The sequence below is a fragment of the Mustela nigripes genome, chromosome 17 (assembly GCF_022355385.1).
Source record: "Mustela nigripes isolate SB6536 chromosome 17, MUSNIG.SB6536, whole genome shotgun sequence".
NCBI lineage: Eukaryota > Metazoa > Chordata > Mammalia > Carnivora > Mustelidae > Mustela > Mustela nigripes.
This window is the reverse complement of record NC_081573.1, coordinates 10,590,105-10,605,177: the sequence shown is the minus strand read 5'-3', so window position 1 is coordinate 10,605,177 and position 15,073 is coordinate 10,590,105. Positions and strand designations below refer to the sequence as shown.

The 15,073-nt window shown below is 62.4% G+C and overlaps 3 protein-coding genes and 1 long non-coding RNA gene across 15 annotated transcripts; 1 reads left to right on the top strand and 3 right to left on the bottom strand.

Annotated features, from left to right (window-relative positions):
• The first annotated feature begins 93 nt into the window (after nt 1-93).
• On the top strand, nt 94-1,420 carry LOC132005659 (uncharacterized). Its single transcript, XR_009400865.1, has 2 exons — nt 94-186; nt 281-1,420. It is a non-coding gene; the product is annotated as an uncharacterized LOC132005659 (long non-coding RNA).
• Nucleotides 1,421-1,519: 99 nt separating this feature from the next.
• CCDC106 (coiled-coil domain containing 106) lies at nt 1,520-6,840 on the bottom strand. 5 transcript variants are annotated; one of them, XM_059383045.1, is made up of 6 exons: nt 5,897-6,840; nt 4,483-4,558; nt 4,218-4,325; nt 3,947-4,123; nt 2,691-2,903; nt 1,520-2,242 (listed from the first exon to the last, which is right to left on the bottom strand). In XM_059383045.1, the coding sequence occupies exons 2-6, from the start codon at nt 4,511-4,513 to the stop codon at nt 1,926-1,928; spliced, it is 846 nt and encodes a 281-aa protein (XP_059239028.1). In that variant the 5' UTR covers nt 4,514-4,558; nt 5,897-6,840; the 3' UTR covers nt 1,520-1,925. The 5 variants fall into 5 exon arrangements, with proteins under 5 accessions (XP_059239028.1, XP_059239027.1, XP_059239026.1 ...); XM_059383044.1 differs by lacking the exon at nt 5,897-6,840 and adding an exon at nt 5,153-5,871; XM_059383043.1 differs by lacking the exon at nt 5,897-6,840 and adding an exon at nt 5,157-5,871.
• A 94-nt stretch (nt 6,841-6,934) lies between these two features.
• Nucleotides 6,935-8,943, bottom strand: ZNF581 (zinc finger protein 581). Of its 6 annotated transcripts, none has more exons than XM_059383052.1 (2): nt 8,727-8,943; nt 6,935-7,984 (listed from the first exon to the last, which is right to left on the bottom strand). In XM_059383052.1, exon 2 carries the CDS (start codon nt 7,960-7,962, stop codon nt 7,366-7,368), a length of 597 nt encoding a protein of 198 aa, XP_059239035.1. In that variant the 5' UTR covers nt 7,963-7,984; nt 8,727-8,943; the 3' UTR covers nt 6,935-7,365. The 6 variants fall into 6 exon arrangements, with proteins under 6 accessions (XP_059239035.1, XP_059239034.1, XP_059239038.1 ...); XM_059383051.1 differs by having other exon boundaries at nt 6,935-7,981; XM_059383055.1 differs by lacking the exon at nt 8,727-8,943 and adding an exon at nt 8,470-8,652.
• Nucleotides 8,944-9,040: 97 nt separating this feature from the next.
• On the bottom strand, nt 9,041-11,441 carry ZNF580 (zinc finger protein 580). 3 transcript variants are annotated; one of them, XM_059383048.1, is made up of 3 exons: nt 11,357-11,441; nt 10,933-11,202; nt 9,041-9,969 (listed from the first exon to the last, which is right to left on the bottom strand). In XM_059383048.1, exon 3 carries the CDS (start codon nt 9,955-9,957, stop codon nt 9,439-9,441), a length of 519 nt encoding a protein of 172 aa, XP_059239031.1. In that variant the 5' UTR covers nt 9,958-9,969; nt 10,933-11,202; nt 11,357-11,441; the 3' UTR covers nt 9,041-9,438. The 3 variants fall into 3 exon arrangements, with proteins under 3 accessions (XP_059239031.1, XP_059239033.1, XP_059239032.1); XM_059383050.1 differs by lacking the exons at nt 10,933-11,202; nt 11,357-11,441 and adding an exon at nt 10,721-10,814; XM_059383049.1 differs by lacking the exons at nt 10,933-11,202; nt 11,357-11,441 and adding an exon at nt 10,069-10,709.
• Nucleotides 11,442-15,073: the final 3,632 nt, after the last annotated feature.

Here is a 15,073-nt window from a genome sequence, read left to right as displayed (position 1 = left end):
CCCGCGAACCGCCCCTCCTCCCCAGAGCCTGGCTCCAAATAGCGTCGGCTATTTCCGGGCCGTAGAAGAAATCGCGAGCGGCGGCTTCGGCAGCTTCCGAAAACACCCGAAGCGAGGATTTCACGGCTTCCCAGGCTATCGTAACTTTTCGGAAACTAGCTCTTCAACGTTCGGGCGTTTTCGTAGGTCCGCGCGTTCCTCTGCGCCCAGCGCCCCCCCCTCCAAGGGTTCGGCTTCTTCCGACAATTCAAACCGTCCCCTTCTCTCGCTGCTCCCGCAGATTCGACCCGCTCTTCGCTGCCGGCCCTATCCAAGCAATCGGCTACTTCCGACAATCCTAAACGTCCCGCACTTCTGCGCTTTCTGAAGGTTTCCAGCGCTGGCTCTCGAACCCGAGGATTAAACCCGATGCTAAGCTTCGGCTCTCTCCGGACACTGCACTCACTCCTCCCCAGCCGGTGAACTTCGGCTCCTTCCGCCACCGCTTCGGGAAGGCCTCACTCACGGGAGACAGCTTCGGTTTTTTCCGTCGGCGCTTCGGCTCCTTCCGGCTTCGGGAACCGAAAAGGGAGGGAGGACAGAGACGAGGTTGGTCAGGAGAAGGGATACGGAAAAAGGGCGGGGTCCCGGCTCTCTGCCGCTGGCCCTCCGGGTGAGGAGAGCGGAGGAAAAGAGGGGCCGATTTCGCAGAGGTCCTAAGAAGGTTGCGCGAGACAAAAGCAGGCAGCGGGGTGAAGGGTGCGCGCGGCCGCTGCGGAGGTTGCCAGCGCGGCTTTGTGCGCCTGCGCAGAGTGGAAAAGGAGGAGAGCGAGTTGGGCTTCTGCGCCTGCGTAGAGGTCGGTCTGAGGCGAGGTTTCGCGAACGGGTGCCAGAGGCCCCAGCACGCATGCGCGAGACTTTCCCTCACTCCGGGAAAGGTACTGGATTCCAGACCGTTAGGCACAGCCGCCGTCTCCTGGTTGCTGTAGCAACAGCGTAAGCGCGCTCGCTCCCCTCCCGCAGCGCAGGCGCAGCAGGCGACGTAGAGGGCACTTCCGGAAGAGCGGTAATTTGGCAGTACCGCCTCCTGGCGGGTGGGCGTGGAAGCCTCCGCCCGAAGGTGTCTTTTCCCGGTCCCCGCCGGGGTCGCTCCCGCCAGCGGTCACTGAGTCCCGGCCCCTGCCACCGCGCCTCAAGTCGAGCTAGCCTCTTTCCCGGAGCTCTACCTCTCCGAGTTGCCTGGGGCACAGCTGCTTTCCCTCCTCCCGCCCCTGCCGCCGGGGGTGCTAATTACACCCTGTCTCCCCGAGCTCCTGCTCCCTGCCTGACCGCCCGCTCCGTGGAACTCGCCGGGACCCCCGTCACTGTCTCCGCGGCAACTGACACCCCTCCAAAAAGGAGCCGGGCCTAGTTTATTCCAAATTTTATCGTCTCTCTTTAATTTAAATTCTCTGAATAATTCTTTCTTGCCCGGAATGCGGGTGGAGAGCTCCTGGCAGAGTGGGCCAGCCTCCCCTCGGGGCTGGGGGGTAGAGACGGGGTATGTACAGTGCCTGGCCCCGCAGAGTGTCTCAGTGTCCCCCAGAGGAAGTGCCCGTTGAGGGCAGGACGGTGCAGCTCGCGTGGGAGGGGTGCCAGTGTTTGGGAAAGGGCAGAAACCTAATCCTGGGGGCTTCGGAGCCAGGCTAAGTGGACGCCCCTCCCCAGGGGTTAAAGAGAAAGGGGAGGCTGCTAGGAACATGAGAGGCAAGGAGGGGACCAGATCTATATACGAGGGACCTGGGGTGGGAGTGGGGATCTGCAGGAGCAGGAGAGGCACGTGCAGAAACACCCCAGGGCCTCTGGAGGAGCACGCCACTCATGCACACGCTCGCCCGGTGCCAGGAGGGACACAGGAGGGAGGGAAGTGGGGGCCAAGGGCGCGTCCCAGGCCAGGTGGGGCAGGATCACCGCTTGAATCGGTAGGTGATGGGGAGCAGCAGCTTGCTCTTCTTGAGCGCCTGCACCTTCTTGAGGGTCTCGTCGTCCAGGGCCAGGAAGCAGCGGCGCGAGTACTCTAGCAGACGCTCCTTAGAGGGGTCGAACTCGCCCACCTCCGCCAGCTTCTCTGGGGCCACGATGAGCAGCTCCGCGATGGGCGTGGTCAGCGCCACCGTGTTGCGATCTACTCGGTGGTGCTCAAAGGCCCGAGACATGCTCTTCAGCTTCTGGAAGGTGCCCAGGATCTTCTTGTAGCGGCAGAGGACTCCGTCTGCATCCTTCACTGTAAGGCCAGGGCAGGCAGAGAGGAAGACATGAGGAACAGAGATGGACATGTGAGGCAGAGCTGGGGCACGGACAGCGAGCCCCATACAAGAAGAGCCAAGAGAACAACATGGAAATCCAGAGGACACGTGGGTGAGGAGTCAAGAGGTGGTGGGAGACATGGAGACAGAGCGAGACAAGTGCAAAAATCAGAGAAGGCAGGCCCAGAGAGGAGTTGTTCCCAGCCCCCGCTGAGCCTCACCCCCCTCCCCTTGTTACTGATGAGAAACCTAAAGCTCAGACCCAGATGGCAAGGCTGGTGAGGGTGGACTGCGAAGTAAGACTACATGGAGAGTCTGTCTGGGACAGACAACCAGGCTAGGGGAGAAGGGAGAGCCTCCTCCAAGGTCACAGCAAGCCCCCAGCCCAGACCCTTTGACCTCCCACCCCGAGTGCGCCTTGCTCACCCCGCTGCCTCTCCCGTGCCTTGGGCTTCCCAAAGCGCCTCCGGCCAGCACCTCCCTTCTGCTTCTGTCTCTTCCTCTCCACAGTACTGCCTTCTTCAGACGCTCCGCTGAGTGAGGAGGCCGCTGATTCCGGATCTGAGGCCTCGCCCCCAGCCCCACCCCGGCTGTCACCCTCAACCCGCCTGGGCCCAGGCTTCACCCGGCAGTGGTCCTCTGGAAAGAGGTAGAGAGAGAGAGACCCGTAACATGAACTTCCAGAACAGAAGGGAGAAGAAGGCAAGAGGCTGTCTGCAAGATTGGGATAGATGTCACATCATATACAGGTCCCCAGGAAGCAGGGGGGCGCCTAAACGGGGCTGGAGCCCCCAAGGAGACAAACAGACAATACAGCATAGACGTTGCAGTCCTTAGCAGGAGGGCTGAGAGCATTTGGGGGCGGAGATCACAGGTGGAGCGTGGGTTCATGCCCCTCAGACTCCTAAGCTCTATGGCAAGAGATCTGCGGGAAGGGCTGAGAGAACCAAGACCGGACCAGACACCTCAGAGAGTCTGTGACTCTAGACTCCCATGGTGGAGGAGCAGTTTTGCGGGGACTCGGTGGGACCTCCAGAAGAGTAGACACTAAAAATCTGGGATGCAAGCAAGGCCTTGGTTGAGGTGGGGGATTCAGACCCTGAGAGAAATCCCGGGCTCTGGGTCCAGTGGGCTGGGGGGATGTCCAGTGTGGGGGTTTTCACTGAGAAAGTCCAGAAGGCCCTGAGCCGAGGCTTCCTAGGTAGGTTCCCATCTGCGTGGCGAGACAATGGGAGGTCCCAGCAACCCAGGCCACAGGTGGTCCAGAGCAGAGGGGTCCCCAGTAACACACATGTTGAAAAAAAGGACCCCTTTCCCAGGCTATCAGGTGAATCACAGGGGACTATGGGGGCCTGCGGGGGGAGAGCCAGCCAGGGGCTGAACATCATGTGGAGGGGAGCAGAAGCTGGACTCTCCAAAACAGGCTGTTAAGATTTAAAAAAGGAAAGCCCTGAGCATCCCTGGCTGGGACTGGCCACAAGATTCTGCCCATCAGCAGTGGCAGGAGTTGAGCAGGAAGGAAGCTGATCCTGGGGTCCTAGAAACAGCTTTGGGAGTAGGGAGAGATCCCCACTGGACCACCAAAGAATGAAAGCAGAAAAGGGTTCTGTATCCCGGAGAAGGGCCACAGCCTAGTGTCAGGGCCCCGGAGTGAGGCAAGGGACTCTGCTCACGTGCCCCACCTGCATCCACGCGGGCCGAGGAGATAAACTTGTCCAGCTGACACCGCAGGAAGTCCCTCTCCTCCTCCAGGTCCTCGATGCGCTTCTGCAACCACGAGTTTCTCTCCAGGGCCATGTGCAGCTGGGCCCTGACACCATTCATCAGGGCCACGGTTGGGGATGTGGCATCCGGAGACTCTAGGAACACGGGGGAACCCTGGTCACACCCCAGGCCTTAAGGACCCTGCACCCCAGCTGACTGGGGTCCCTCTGAGCCTCCCCCCCAGCTCACCCTCGAAGTTTCCCCGAGAGGGGCTCAGACTGTAAAAGATCTGTGGGTCTAGGTGGGGCGTCTCATCGAAGGGGATGGAGATCTCGAAGGCCTCATCGTCTTTCTTCACTGGAGGGGAGAGGCCAGGGGTCACCCCAGGGAAGGCCCCAGCCACCTCAGACCAGCCCCCAACCACAGCAGCCCCGGGGGAAGAAAGGGCAGGGATGGGCAGGGCCCGGGGGGGGGGGGGGTGTCCAAGGGTGAGGCAGGGTCCCAGCTTCCTCACGTGTCCTCCTCCGGCTGTTTCGGTCATTCATGGCTCAGCCTCCAGTGAACCCAGGCAGCTTGGCGCCTCAGGGGCACTGGACAGAAAGGGCAGCCACAGATGGAGGGACATCCCAGGGACGGTGGGGCCCAACTCTTTAAGACTCGGGGGTGGTGCGAAGGGCCAGGATTCCTGGGTCTTTGGGAGGACACCTGGGGTTTCAAACTCCTGGGCTCCTAGGATGGGGAGGCTGGGGGCCCAGACCCGGAGCCACTGAGAGAAGGAGTGTGCTCCCCGCGGGGTCGACAGAGCCAAGACATCCTGGCCCGGATGGGGCCGACCCACATCACGGTTCACCTCGCGGCCAAAAGAAATGAGAGCCTCAGGGAGGAGGGGACCGTGCCCCAACTTCCAGGCATAGAATGGGGATCCAGCCCACGAGCTGCGCCTCCCCACGCCCCACCCCCGCACTCGTGTGGGCGAGCAGGGCCCCTCCCCGTGGTGGAGGGGGCGCGTGCGCAGTGCGGGGGAAGGTCACGCGTGGGGATGCGCCCCCGCCCCCGCCCTTTGTCCCCCGGGTGGGAGGGGGAGCGATGTTGGCCAGGGGTCCCTTCGTCAGATGCACTAGGCCGCGGGACCACCCCCCGCCCACAGGTGCCAGGGGTCGGAGGGGCCAGAGCCCCGCGCTCACCCACCCGCGCGCGGAATCCGGCCAGGGGACAGACAGCGGCGGCGCCCATGCCCGGCGCCGGGGAGCGTCTGCAAAGTGTCGCAGAGAGTGCAGGGAAGCGCCCACCCGCCGCGGGCAGGCGGGGAGGCTGAGGCGGCAAGCCTGGGGCGGGGTAGCGGGCGGGTGGGAGAGGACAGGGACGTCAGCACTTCCCCGCCCGCCGGTCGGTGCGTTTCTCCAGGAGCCTCCGGCCCCAGGTGAGGCCCGCCGTTTGCGGCCGAGGCGCGAGCTGCACTTGCGCGACGGCCCCTTGCCACACTATCCCCGCCCTTCGCGAAGCCCGGGTAGGGAACGTCAAGAAACTCCCAATTCCTGGAGAGTTGGCGGCTCCGGGGTCCCCGGAGTTGGGGGAGATGCACTGAGTCGGGCCCGGGAGAGGGAAGGAGACAACCAGGAAAGTTGAGGCACAGAGAGAATCCTTTTCAGCGGTACCCTGGGAACTGGCCCCACGGACCCCCGTAACCCGCCCTTTCATCTCCCGCTGTCCGTGCATTGCCAGCACAACCGGACCTCACGCACGGTTCCTAGGACCATGGGAGAGTAGGGGGTTACAGTTACCCTCCCTGAAAACAGGGGCCTGGAACACCCCCAGCGCCACCCCTGTGGCAGCGATAATGAGCTGCTTGGGATCATTTAGACCCAGTCTTGGCCGCTCCTCCTCCCTACCCTCCCCGGTCCACCCCGCCCCCGCCTCAGTTTACTCACCTGTAAAGTGGGGGAGGTCACGGTCCTTTTTAGGTTCCTTGTGAGGGTGGATGGATATGTGCAGGCAAAACGCTCAGGCCAGCGCCTGGCCATAGTCTAGGCTCAAGATCAGGGCGCTGGCAGTGGTATTTGAGGTCAAACAGCGGGAGGCTCTTTCCCTCTCTGGGGAGTGAATATGGCTAATTTGTTCTTCCACCCAAAAAGAGGTCGGAAGAAGGAATGAGGCCCAGCACAGTGCCTGGCACAAAGCAGACATACGAGGACAATTCATTAAGAAGGCTGGTGTTTATTCGCTTCTGGCTGGGTTCCCTGCCTCTCCTCCCAGTCTCCAGTTGCTACTGGAATTTTCGCCAGCCCTAGGAGATTAGGGCTTTAACCTTGCAGGAAGAGAACGTAAATGTCTGCACCACCCCCCTCTCCTACCTGCTTCACAATACAGATAAACTGCTGGCTAGGTCAAAACGTCCAGGGGGAGGGACCTGCCCTAGATCCGTGTTTTGCAAACTACAGGTTCATGGACTGGGAATTCAATAGGCTAGAACAGAATGGGCAGGAGGAAGGAAAAGTGGACTGCACATAGTAGAGATTCAGTATTGTTAAAGTTTTGTTTCACATATAGTTTGTGTGATGTATACTGGGTGGCCAAATAAAATGTTTCATACAATAGATCCTAGCTTTAAGGGAAAAGAAAAAGGTTGAAGAACACTCTGCCTCGCTGATGCCCCTTGTGAGTAGCCATGCTAGGGCGGACCCCAGTGCAGGAGACCAGACTCGGATGGCCTGCCAGGCAGGCCAATCATTTCGCACTGGTAAGACCCAGGCAAGATGCTCAAGCCCAGCAGCTGGCCATAGTCTAAGCTCGACATCAGGGCACTGTTCCTGCTATCCGAGGTCAGACAGTGGGAAGCTCTTCCCTCTCTGGGGAGAACAAATGGCTCATTTGTTCTTCTGCCCAAAAAGCTGAGCCAGGCACTTGCTGAGTCTCCCTGTCAGGCAGCAGGCGGGCCAAGCCGCTGTCCCCAAAAACAAATGTCAAGCTCAAAATGGGAAAGGCGTTTATTGAGTGTCCAGTGTCTGGCTGGGGTTTGGGAGGCAGGTCTGGGGCCCCTTCCCCCAGCATCAACATGGAGGGCCTCAGGAAGCTGGTGCAGATTCTTGACGGCTCCCAACCACATTTTTCACGCTGGAGAATTTCCACACAGAGCACTCTCCCCCCACACCTCCGCTCAGGGCTCAGCCTGAGGCTGGGGGGCTCCACTCTGCAAATGTTAAGGTCTTGTTTTCAGCTATCTCCAATACACGAAGGCTACTCATGGGCTCCTCCTTCAGGCAGGACTTGGCCTTTGCAGGTGGTGGGTCTGTGTCCAGGGCTGCAACCCAGCCTTCCGCACTGGCCAGGTGTCTGAGGGCAAGGGGAGTCCAGGCTCCCCACAGATCCCCGTGGCACCTGGGGTGCCCCGCAGCCTGGCTCATGGATGCTTCCACCGAGTGTGCTTTTGCAGCGTGTTCTGCTCCATAAACCGGCGCGGGCAGTGGGGGCACTGAAATGGGCGCTCTCCCGAGTGCACCCGGCTGTGCTGGGCCAGCTCCCCCGCCTCTCGGAAGCGGCGAGGGCAGAGCGGACAGCCATGGGGTCGCCCACCGCCGGCCCGGTGAATAGAGTGGTGCCGAGCCAGGTGGCTGGCCCGCTTGAATGCCTTCCCACAGGTGTCACACTCGAAGGGCTTCACCTCTGAGTGGGTGATGCTGTGCCGCTGCAGATAGGACATGTACTCGAAGACCCGGGAGCACACGGGGCAGCTGTAGCACTTTTTCTGAGCGGATGTCCCATCTGCACCGGGCTCTCTCTGGGAGTCCTGGTCCACCAGCACGGTGTACGGCACACCCTGGGTGTCAATAAGCAGGTAGTGGTTGGGCCTTGGAGAGGAGGAAGTCTGCGGAAGTCCTGTGGCGGAGGAAGGTTCGGGTTCTGAAGACCTGCCTGTCCGAGAGGGCGGGGTCTCCATGGCCTCTGCGGAGGGAAGCGCCAGGGGCTGCGGGCAGGGGGACGACGGCAGCACCAGCATCCGGAGGGGTGGCTAAGGCCTGCTGGGCAGGAGAGAGGATGAAGTTACACACAGGAGGGAAGCTGGCTGCGCGAGCTCTGTTCTTCACCCTCTGTGGAGTCTGCTCAGAATCTGTGCGTCCCTAGACTCTGTGACCTTCTGTAAAGCTTCCAGGGTCCTGGTCCCATCACCCACTGCAAGCACGGGCACACCCAGGACCTCGCTCTGTTCTCCTCCTCTGTACCCTCCTCAGGTCCCTGGGCGCCCCTGCACTCCAGCCTCCCTCAGGGCTTCCCCAGGCCCCACCCCCTAGACCTGCAGGTCTCGCTCTCGACTCCCCATGCCCCTGACTCGGGTCCGGGTGTCGCCCCATCCTGTTACTCCACCCAGAAGCCTGGTCTACCCCTTCCATGTTCGCCAAGCCGTGTCCGACGGTCTGCCACGCTAAGACCCGCAGGTCCTGGCCCGCCCTGCAGCAGGCTCCCTGAGCACCCCAGCGCCCCGCCCCCCCGCTCCTAGCCCGGCTACCTCCAGATTCTCTCTGGTCCACGCCCATCCAGCTTCTCCACTCCAAGTTCTTCCTGGGTCCTAGCGCTCTCCAGGGCACCGCCCCCCCCGTTCGTGGCTCGGCCTCCGAGCCCCGCTCCGCGAGTTCTGGGCGGTGCCCTCCCGAGCCCCGCGGCGGGCCCCTCCCCGCCCCGCGCACAGGTACCCGGCTCCCGGTCCCGCCCCTCTCGCGGCCCGCGCCCCGCTCCCGCCCGCCTCCCGCCTCCCGGCCCCCGTACCCGGTGCAGCAGCCTCTCCGGTCCGGGCGATTCCGGAACGGCCCCGGGCTACCCCCGTGGTCGCAGGTGGGAGCGGGACTGGCGCCTCGGGGTGTCCCCCGGGAGCTGGTGGCACCGGTAACAGGAGAGCGGACCCGGGTGCGGAGAAGACGGGCGAGGGGAGGAAGGTGGGGGCGGGGCGCCCGGGCCTTCGGGAAACGGATCCGGCCAGAAACACACGCCGAGAGGAAAGTTCCCACGGGCTGACGGCCCCGGCTGCCCGCTCCCAGCCGCTGCGCACCCCCCGACACACACACACACATCAGAGCCCCGAGGCGGAGTGTGGAATGTTTATTGAGTATGGGGCGAGGGTTGCGGGTGAAAAGGGGGAGATACAGGAACGAGCCAGTGCTCGTAAAATCGTGCCGTGCTCTTGGGTCAGCTCTTCCGCGCACACAACGGCTGAGCCCTCGGGAGCAGGAGAGCCGGACCCCGAGACGCTGTGCGCCTGCGAGGGCTCGCGCGGCCCGGCCCGGCCGGGGCCCAGTTCCGAGACTGGTTCCCCGGCCCAGGGAGGGGCAGCGACGGGGCCGGCATCACACAGCGAGACAGGAAGGTAAGGAAGGAAGGGGGTCTCTCCCTCTGGGCAGACGGGGAGACGGGCCCTGGGTAAGGCAGGGCGCGCGTGTGGCAGCGCGGCTGTGTGGCTCGCGAGGCCCCGCCGGTCGGGAACTCAGTGGAGGCGGACGTGCTGCGCCAGCTCCGCGGCGTCCTGGAAGCGGCGTGGGCAGAGCGGGCAGGTGTGCGGCGGGCCTGCACGGGCGCGGTGCGTGGCGCGGTGCCGCGACAGGTGGCTGGAGCGCTTGAAGGCCTTGCCGCAGGCGCCGCACGTGAAGGGCTTGAGGTCCGAGTGCGACACGCGGTGGCTCTGCAGCCGCAGGGGGCTGGCAAAGACACGAGCGCACTCCGGGCAGCTGTAGCCCTTGCGCGGCCCCGCTTCTCCCGGCGCGGCCTCGCGCTGGGGCGGGCCCCGAGGCTCCTCCTCCAGCTGCACCGTGTATGTGTAGGGGACCCCGTTGGCGTCGATGAGCAGGTGGCGGCCCAGCCGCGGGGGTCGGGGCCCTGCCGCCGAGGATGGAGTGGAGGAAGGGCCTTCCGTCTTGGGGAAAGGGGGAGTCTTGGGGGGCGGCGGGTCCATGGCCTCTGGGGAGGAGGACCGAGGGTGGGGTGGCCGAGGCGGCAGCAGCAGCATCTGGGGTGTCAGCTGGGAGCAGTGGAGAGGAGAGAAGTTAAAATCGCTACTTGCTGGGGGCAAGTGTCCCCATTACCACGGCTTGGCAGGCCCTCTGTACCGCTGACCTACCTCTCCTGCAAAAAAGGAACTGATTCCAGGCTCTGGTTCCAGCAAGCGGGTCCCAGGACAGCCCCATGAGAGCCGGGCATACCCCTGCCCGCCTGCCCCCGCCGGCCGCCCCCGCCCGCCTCTCTCCTGCGGCTCCGTCTCAGCCCCCAGACCAGGCCAGACGGTGCTTTCCTGCCACTTTTCCTTCGCCCAACTCCGCCGCAGCCTGTCAGATTACAAGTCTGTTTCCTAACTCGTTCCTAACGGGTCTTCCCAGGCCCCGGGCCGGCCTAGCAGCCTCGACCCTGGAAGGCCTCCCGGTCTTCGCGCACAGCGTGGCCTCCCTGAGACCGGTCCCTGGATACGCCCCCAGGCTAGTTTTCGGCCTGGGCTCGTCTTTTCCGACCATACGCTTAGCACCGCCAGGTCTCAGCCTCCCCCGCGCCAAGCGGACCCGCCGTCCGGGTTTCACGCACACATCCCCTGGGACGCCTCAACTGCCCGCTTCTGTGCACCCACACACCCTGCGCCCTCTCTCCCCCTAACCCCTAGACGCAAGCCACCGACATCGTCCATTTCTTCCGTCCGTGCCCTGCGGGGCTTCGGCCCCCTCGCCGCTGCCCGCACCGGGGCCCCGGGAGCCCCGTCCCTCCCCTCTGCGAGCATCTGGCACCTCTGTTTCTCCATCCCTCCAGCCCGCTCCGCTGCTCCGCCTCCCTCGGCAACCCCAGCGCCCGGGCCCCCCTCCCGCCCCCTTCCCGCTGCACCCTCAGGGCCCCCGCACTCCCTCCGGTCCCACCCCCGCGGCGCCCGCCCCTCCCCCAGCCCGGCCCGGCCCCGCGCAGTCCCGGAGCCAGGCTCCTCCCTCCGTCCCGGCCCCCGTACCCGACGCGGCGGCCTCTCGGGACCGGAGGAGCGGGCCGAGGTCCCGGGCGGCCCGGTCTTCCCCTCGCGAGTGCTGGCGGCGGCGGGACCGAGACTTCCGGGAGCTCCGGGCCCGCGGCGCCGGGAACGCGGGCGCGGGGGGCGCGGGCGCGGGGGCGCGAGGGGCGGCGGCGTCTCTGGAAAAGGGCACCGTGCGGAAACACGCACGCCGCGACGAGGGTTCCGCGGTCCCGGAGCGGGGAGGCTCGCAAAGTCCGAGTCGCTGCAGGCCTGGGGTGCGGGAGGAGGGCACGGGCGTCGGCTGCACAGCGCCAGCCCTGCCCCGGTCCCCGAAGGGGACTGTTCGGGTGCCGCGACACACGTGCGTTAATACACAGGCTAGGCTGCCTGTGTTCTCTCGACGCTCCCCTAGGAAGGGGCGTACCCAGGTTTGTCCACTTGCGGCCGGGCCGTCCCGCGTGCTTCCCAGCGCAGCCGTGCAGAGGGCGGGTTCTGTCGGTCGGGCGTGGCGCGCCCCGGGGGTGGACGCGGACCCGAGCCCGCGGAAGGCCAGACAGTGCTGGTTGCGGAGGTGGGGACGTGCGCCTCCTCGCGTCCCGCTGATGGGGAAACTGAGGCCCGAGGCGGCGCGCGGTCGTGTCTTGGAGGTGCCCGGCACAGACCGCGGTGCGCACGGGGAAACCGAGGCAGTGCCCCGTTCAGGCTCGTAGCGTGCCCACCCACCGGCCGCGCCTGCAGCTTTGTTCCGGGAGGCGGGGGGCAGGTGGCTGCAGCGGCGGCGGGGCAGAGCGAGGAGCCGCGCCTGGGGCGCCTGCGGCCTGTCCCGCAGCCACCGCGGGAACAGTCCCAGAGCAGGGAGTGGCGTGGCGGGCAGCGCACAGCGGAGGAAGAGAAAGGGCGTTACTGGAGCTGGCAGCCTGGGGACCCGGGGGAAGTGGGGGGCGGTCAGAGCTGCTTGGCAATGAGCTACCAGAAAGAACTGGTCTGTGGTGACTGGCCAAGTGTGGTCCCCGCGACCGAGGACCGGAGCTTTAAATGCTCTTTCTCTTCAGGTAAATCTCAATGGCCACACGGGGCTAGTGGCTGCCTGTGGTCTGGGACAGCTCCCGCCACCCTCAACCACTTGCAAACAGGAGGCCTGCAGGCCAGAAAAGGATTCAGTGTTTGGTCTGGACCATATGCTATTTTTCAGTGTTTTACTAGGCAGTATCCAAGAAGCCAGAAAATACGCAAACTCAAAATCCCAGACACACTTGGAAAACAATTTCCGGATGTGGCAGTAAGCTGGAGCTGAGAAAGCATTCTTCCGAAAACCTTCCAGAAACCTCCAGACATGTGTGGAATTCGGCTAAAACTAAAGCCCCCCTTGTATGGTGCTGTGGCTCAGGGAGGTTTGATGAGGGTCTGGCCTGAGGTGAGCCATACTGTAAATGCAAGACGTCCCCCAGATTCTGAAGACTTATTCTGGAAAGAAAAGAGGCAGGACCTTTCGTGAATGACTTTTAGATGGATTATGGTTCGCAAGTGGTCATGCTTTGGATATACTGGGTTAAGTAAGGCATCATGTTAAAACTGATGTCACCCATTTCGTTTCACATTTCCCAAGTGTGGCTCATTCTGATGTTAGGGGACAGCATTGTCCTCAGTGGGCAGTAGGGAGGACAGGGACTGGTGAGCAGAGGGCACACCTTGTGTGCAGGGCAACTGCACCATCTGTCTACACTGGGGTTTCCCAGCTCTGACTCTACCAGTACTTTGGAACTGGATCATTCTTCAGTGTGGGGGCCTGTCTTCCACACGGTACTGTCCAGATGCCTGTAGCACCTCTTTCGTCCCCATCTCCCTCAGGTGAGAGCAGGCTTCCCAAGTGTCACCCTGGGCAATAGGGGCTCTGGTCTACACAGGCAGCTAACCCAGTGAGTCTGCTGCAGTACTGAGTGTATTGGTGTAAAGGATCCGTTTTACGGGTGAAGTGGCAGAAGCTGGAAAAGATCATGAGATTGGCCTGGGGTCCTCAGGACAGCACCAGCTTCTGCCGGACCCCAGCCACAGCTGGTGTCCACTATGCACACTGTGGTTTGCCCCCTGATTACTGGGACAGCCTCCCACCCACCCTCTGGTACTTTCTCTTTACGGCAATACTGCAGCCCCTATATTTGTTTAAACCCAGGGAATCGTGTCTCCTCTGTGGACTTAAAACACTCCACAGGGGCACCTGGGTGGCTCAGTGGGTTAAAGCCTCTGCCTTCAGCTCAGGTCATGATCTCAGGGTCCTGGGATCGAGCCCCACATCGGGCTCTCTGCTCAGCAGGGAACCTGCTTCCCCGCTCCGCCCCCCCCCCCGCCTGCCTCTCTGCCTACTTTGGACCCCGGTCTGCAAAAAAAAAAAAACCTTAAAAAAAAAAAAAAAAACCCTCCGCACTGCACTCAGAATGAAGCCCAGAAACCCACCAAGCACAGTGCTGCCCCTACCCCTCTCCCAGCCTCCAGGGCCTTCATCTGCTGTTCCCTCTCTCTGGAGTATCGCCCCTAGCCCCTCACCGGGATGGACCCTTTCTGATCCCTCAGGTCTCCACTCAGATGGTAGTTCATCACTGAAGCTTTGCTGACTGAGTCTGAGGTCAAGCGGGTGACACCTGGCTCTGCATCCTCATTGTTTCCTTCCAGCATCCTGTAGGGCCGTCCATGGTGGTCTGGCTCACTTACCAATTCGCTCTTCTGTCTGCCTTTCTCACTCCATAAAGGCAGAGAAGTCGGTCTGGGATGACGCTGTATCCTCAGAATCCAGCCAAGGTCTTGGGAGAGGGTAAGGACTCAATTCAGTTTTGGTTGAATAAATGAATGAATGAATGATTTCAATCCCCCCATCCAAAAGTGAAGCATTCCCTACCCACAGCCATAAAACCCCGCTTCTCTCCTGGAATGTGGTCACCATGACTTCCCACATGCACTTGAGTCCAGAACCTTGGATGGTCTCATTCTTCCCTGCCCCCGCCTTCCTCAGCTCCCCAGAGCCAGACAGCACCTCACAGCCCCCGACCGGACCTTGAACTTACACGGCTCTAGGTGCAAAGGCTCCTGTGTTTTCCTCGACTTGCCACTCTTCCCCTTCCTCTGACTGTGGCCTCCTCCTCAGTGTCCCAAATCCTGTGCCCTGGTTGGCAGGGACACTGCTCGTGCTGGCTGACATTCCCACCCACCAGCTCAGCAATCTCTCCAGCCTCCTCTAGGACCCATTACCTGTGTCCCCAGCCTTCAGTTCACTCTCCCTCTCAGTAATCCAGTGGGGCTGGCACTCCCCTGAGCCTCAGGAAGGGCAGTCCGCTCCCCCAGCCTGAGTGGCAGAGACCATATCAAACCCACTCCCCACCAGCACCCTCCCTTCCCTCCACAGCCTACAGCCAGAGCCCAGCCTCTGACAAGTTTTTCCTGGACCGCTCTCCTCTCAACATCCACCGCTCACTCCATACGACCTTGCACTCCCACACAACAAGTTCTTCTCTCCTTTGGGAAAGAAGTGATCGCCAAGCCTTTGCCTCTGGGTCAATCTGGGTCTTAGTAATCCACTCACCAGCTTCCTGCCCTCCTCTCTGCACCCCATCCCAGGTCTCCCCGACCCTCCTTTTGCAGGGGTTCTCTGTCTCCAAGCCCCCCTGCCCTTGGGGCCACTGAGTCCCATACCCGAAGTCCCTTGTGTCACCCAAAACCCTCACTGCTCGTTGGGCAGGATCCTAACAATGCCACATTTCCTGCTCCCACTCACTCCTCCAAGCCTTGTCTCAGCCATGCTACCCTAAGTGGATGCATCGATGCCTTCCCAGAGGGCTCCAGCCCACCCAGACAGAGGCAGATGTGCCTAAGGTCTCTGGCCAAGAACTTACAAAGGAAAAGTTCCCACATAATTTGGGTTTCAGCTCCACCCCAACAACTTAAGAATCAAAACTCAAACTGAGGGGCTCCTGGATGGCTCAGTCATCAAGCATCAGCCTTCAGCTCAGGTCATGATCCTGGGGTTCTGGGATCAAGATCCACACTGGCCTCCCTGCTCAGCAGGAGTTTGCTTCTCCCTCTCCCACTCCCCCTGCTTGTGTTTGCTCTCTCACTCCAACCCTGTTGTCAAATAAAATCTTAAAAGCCCACC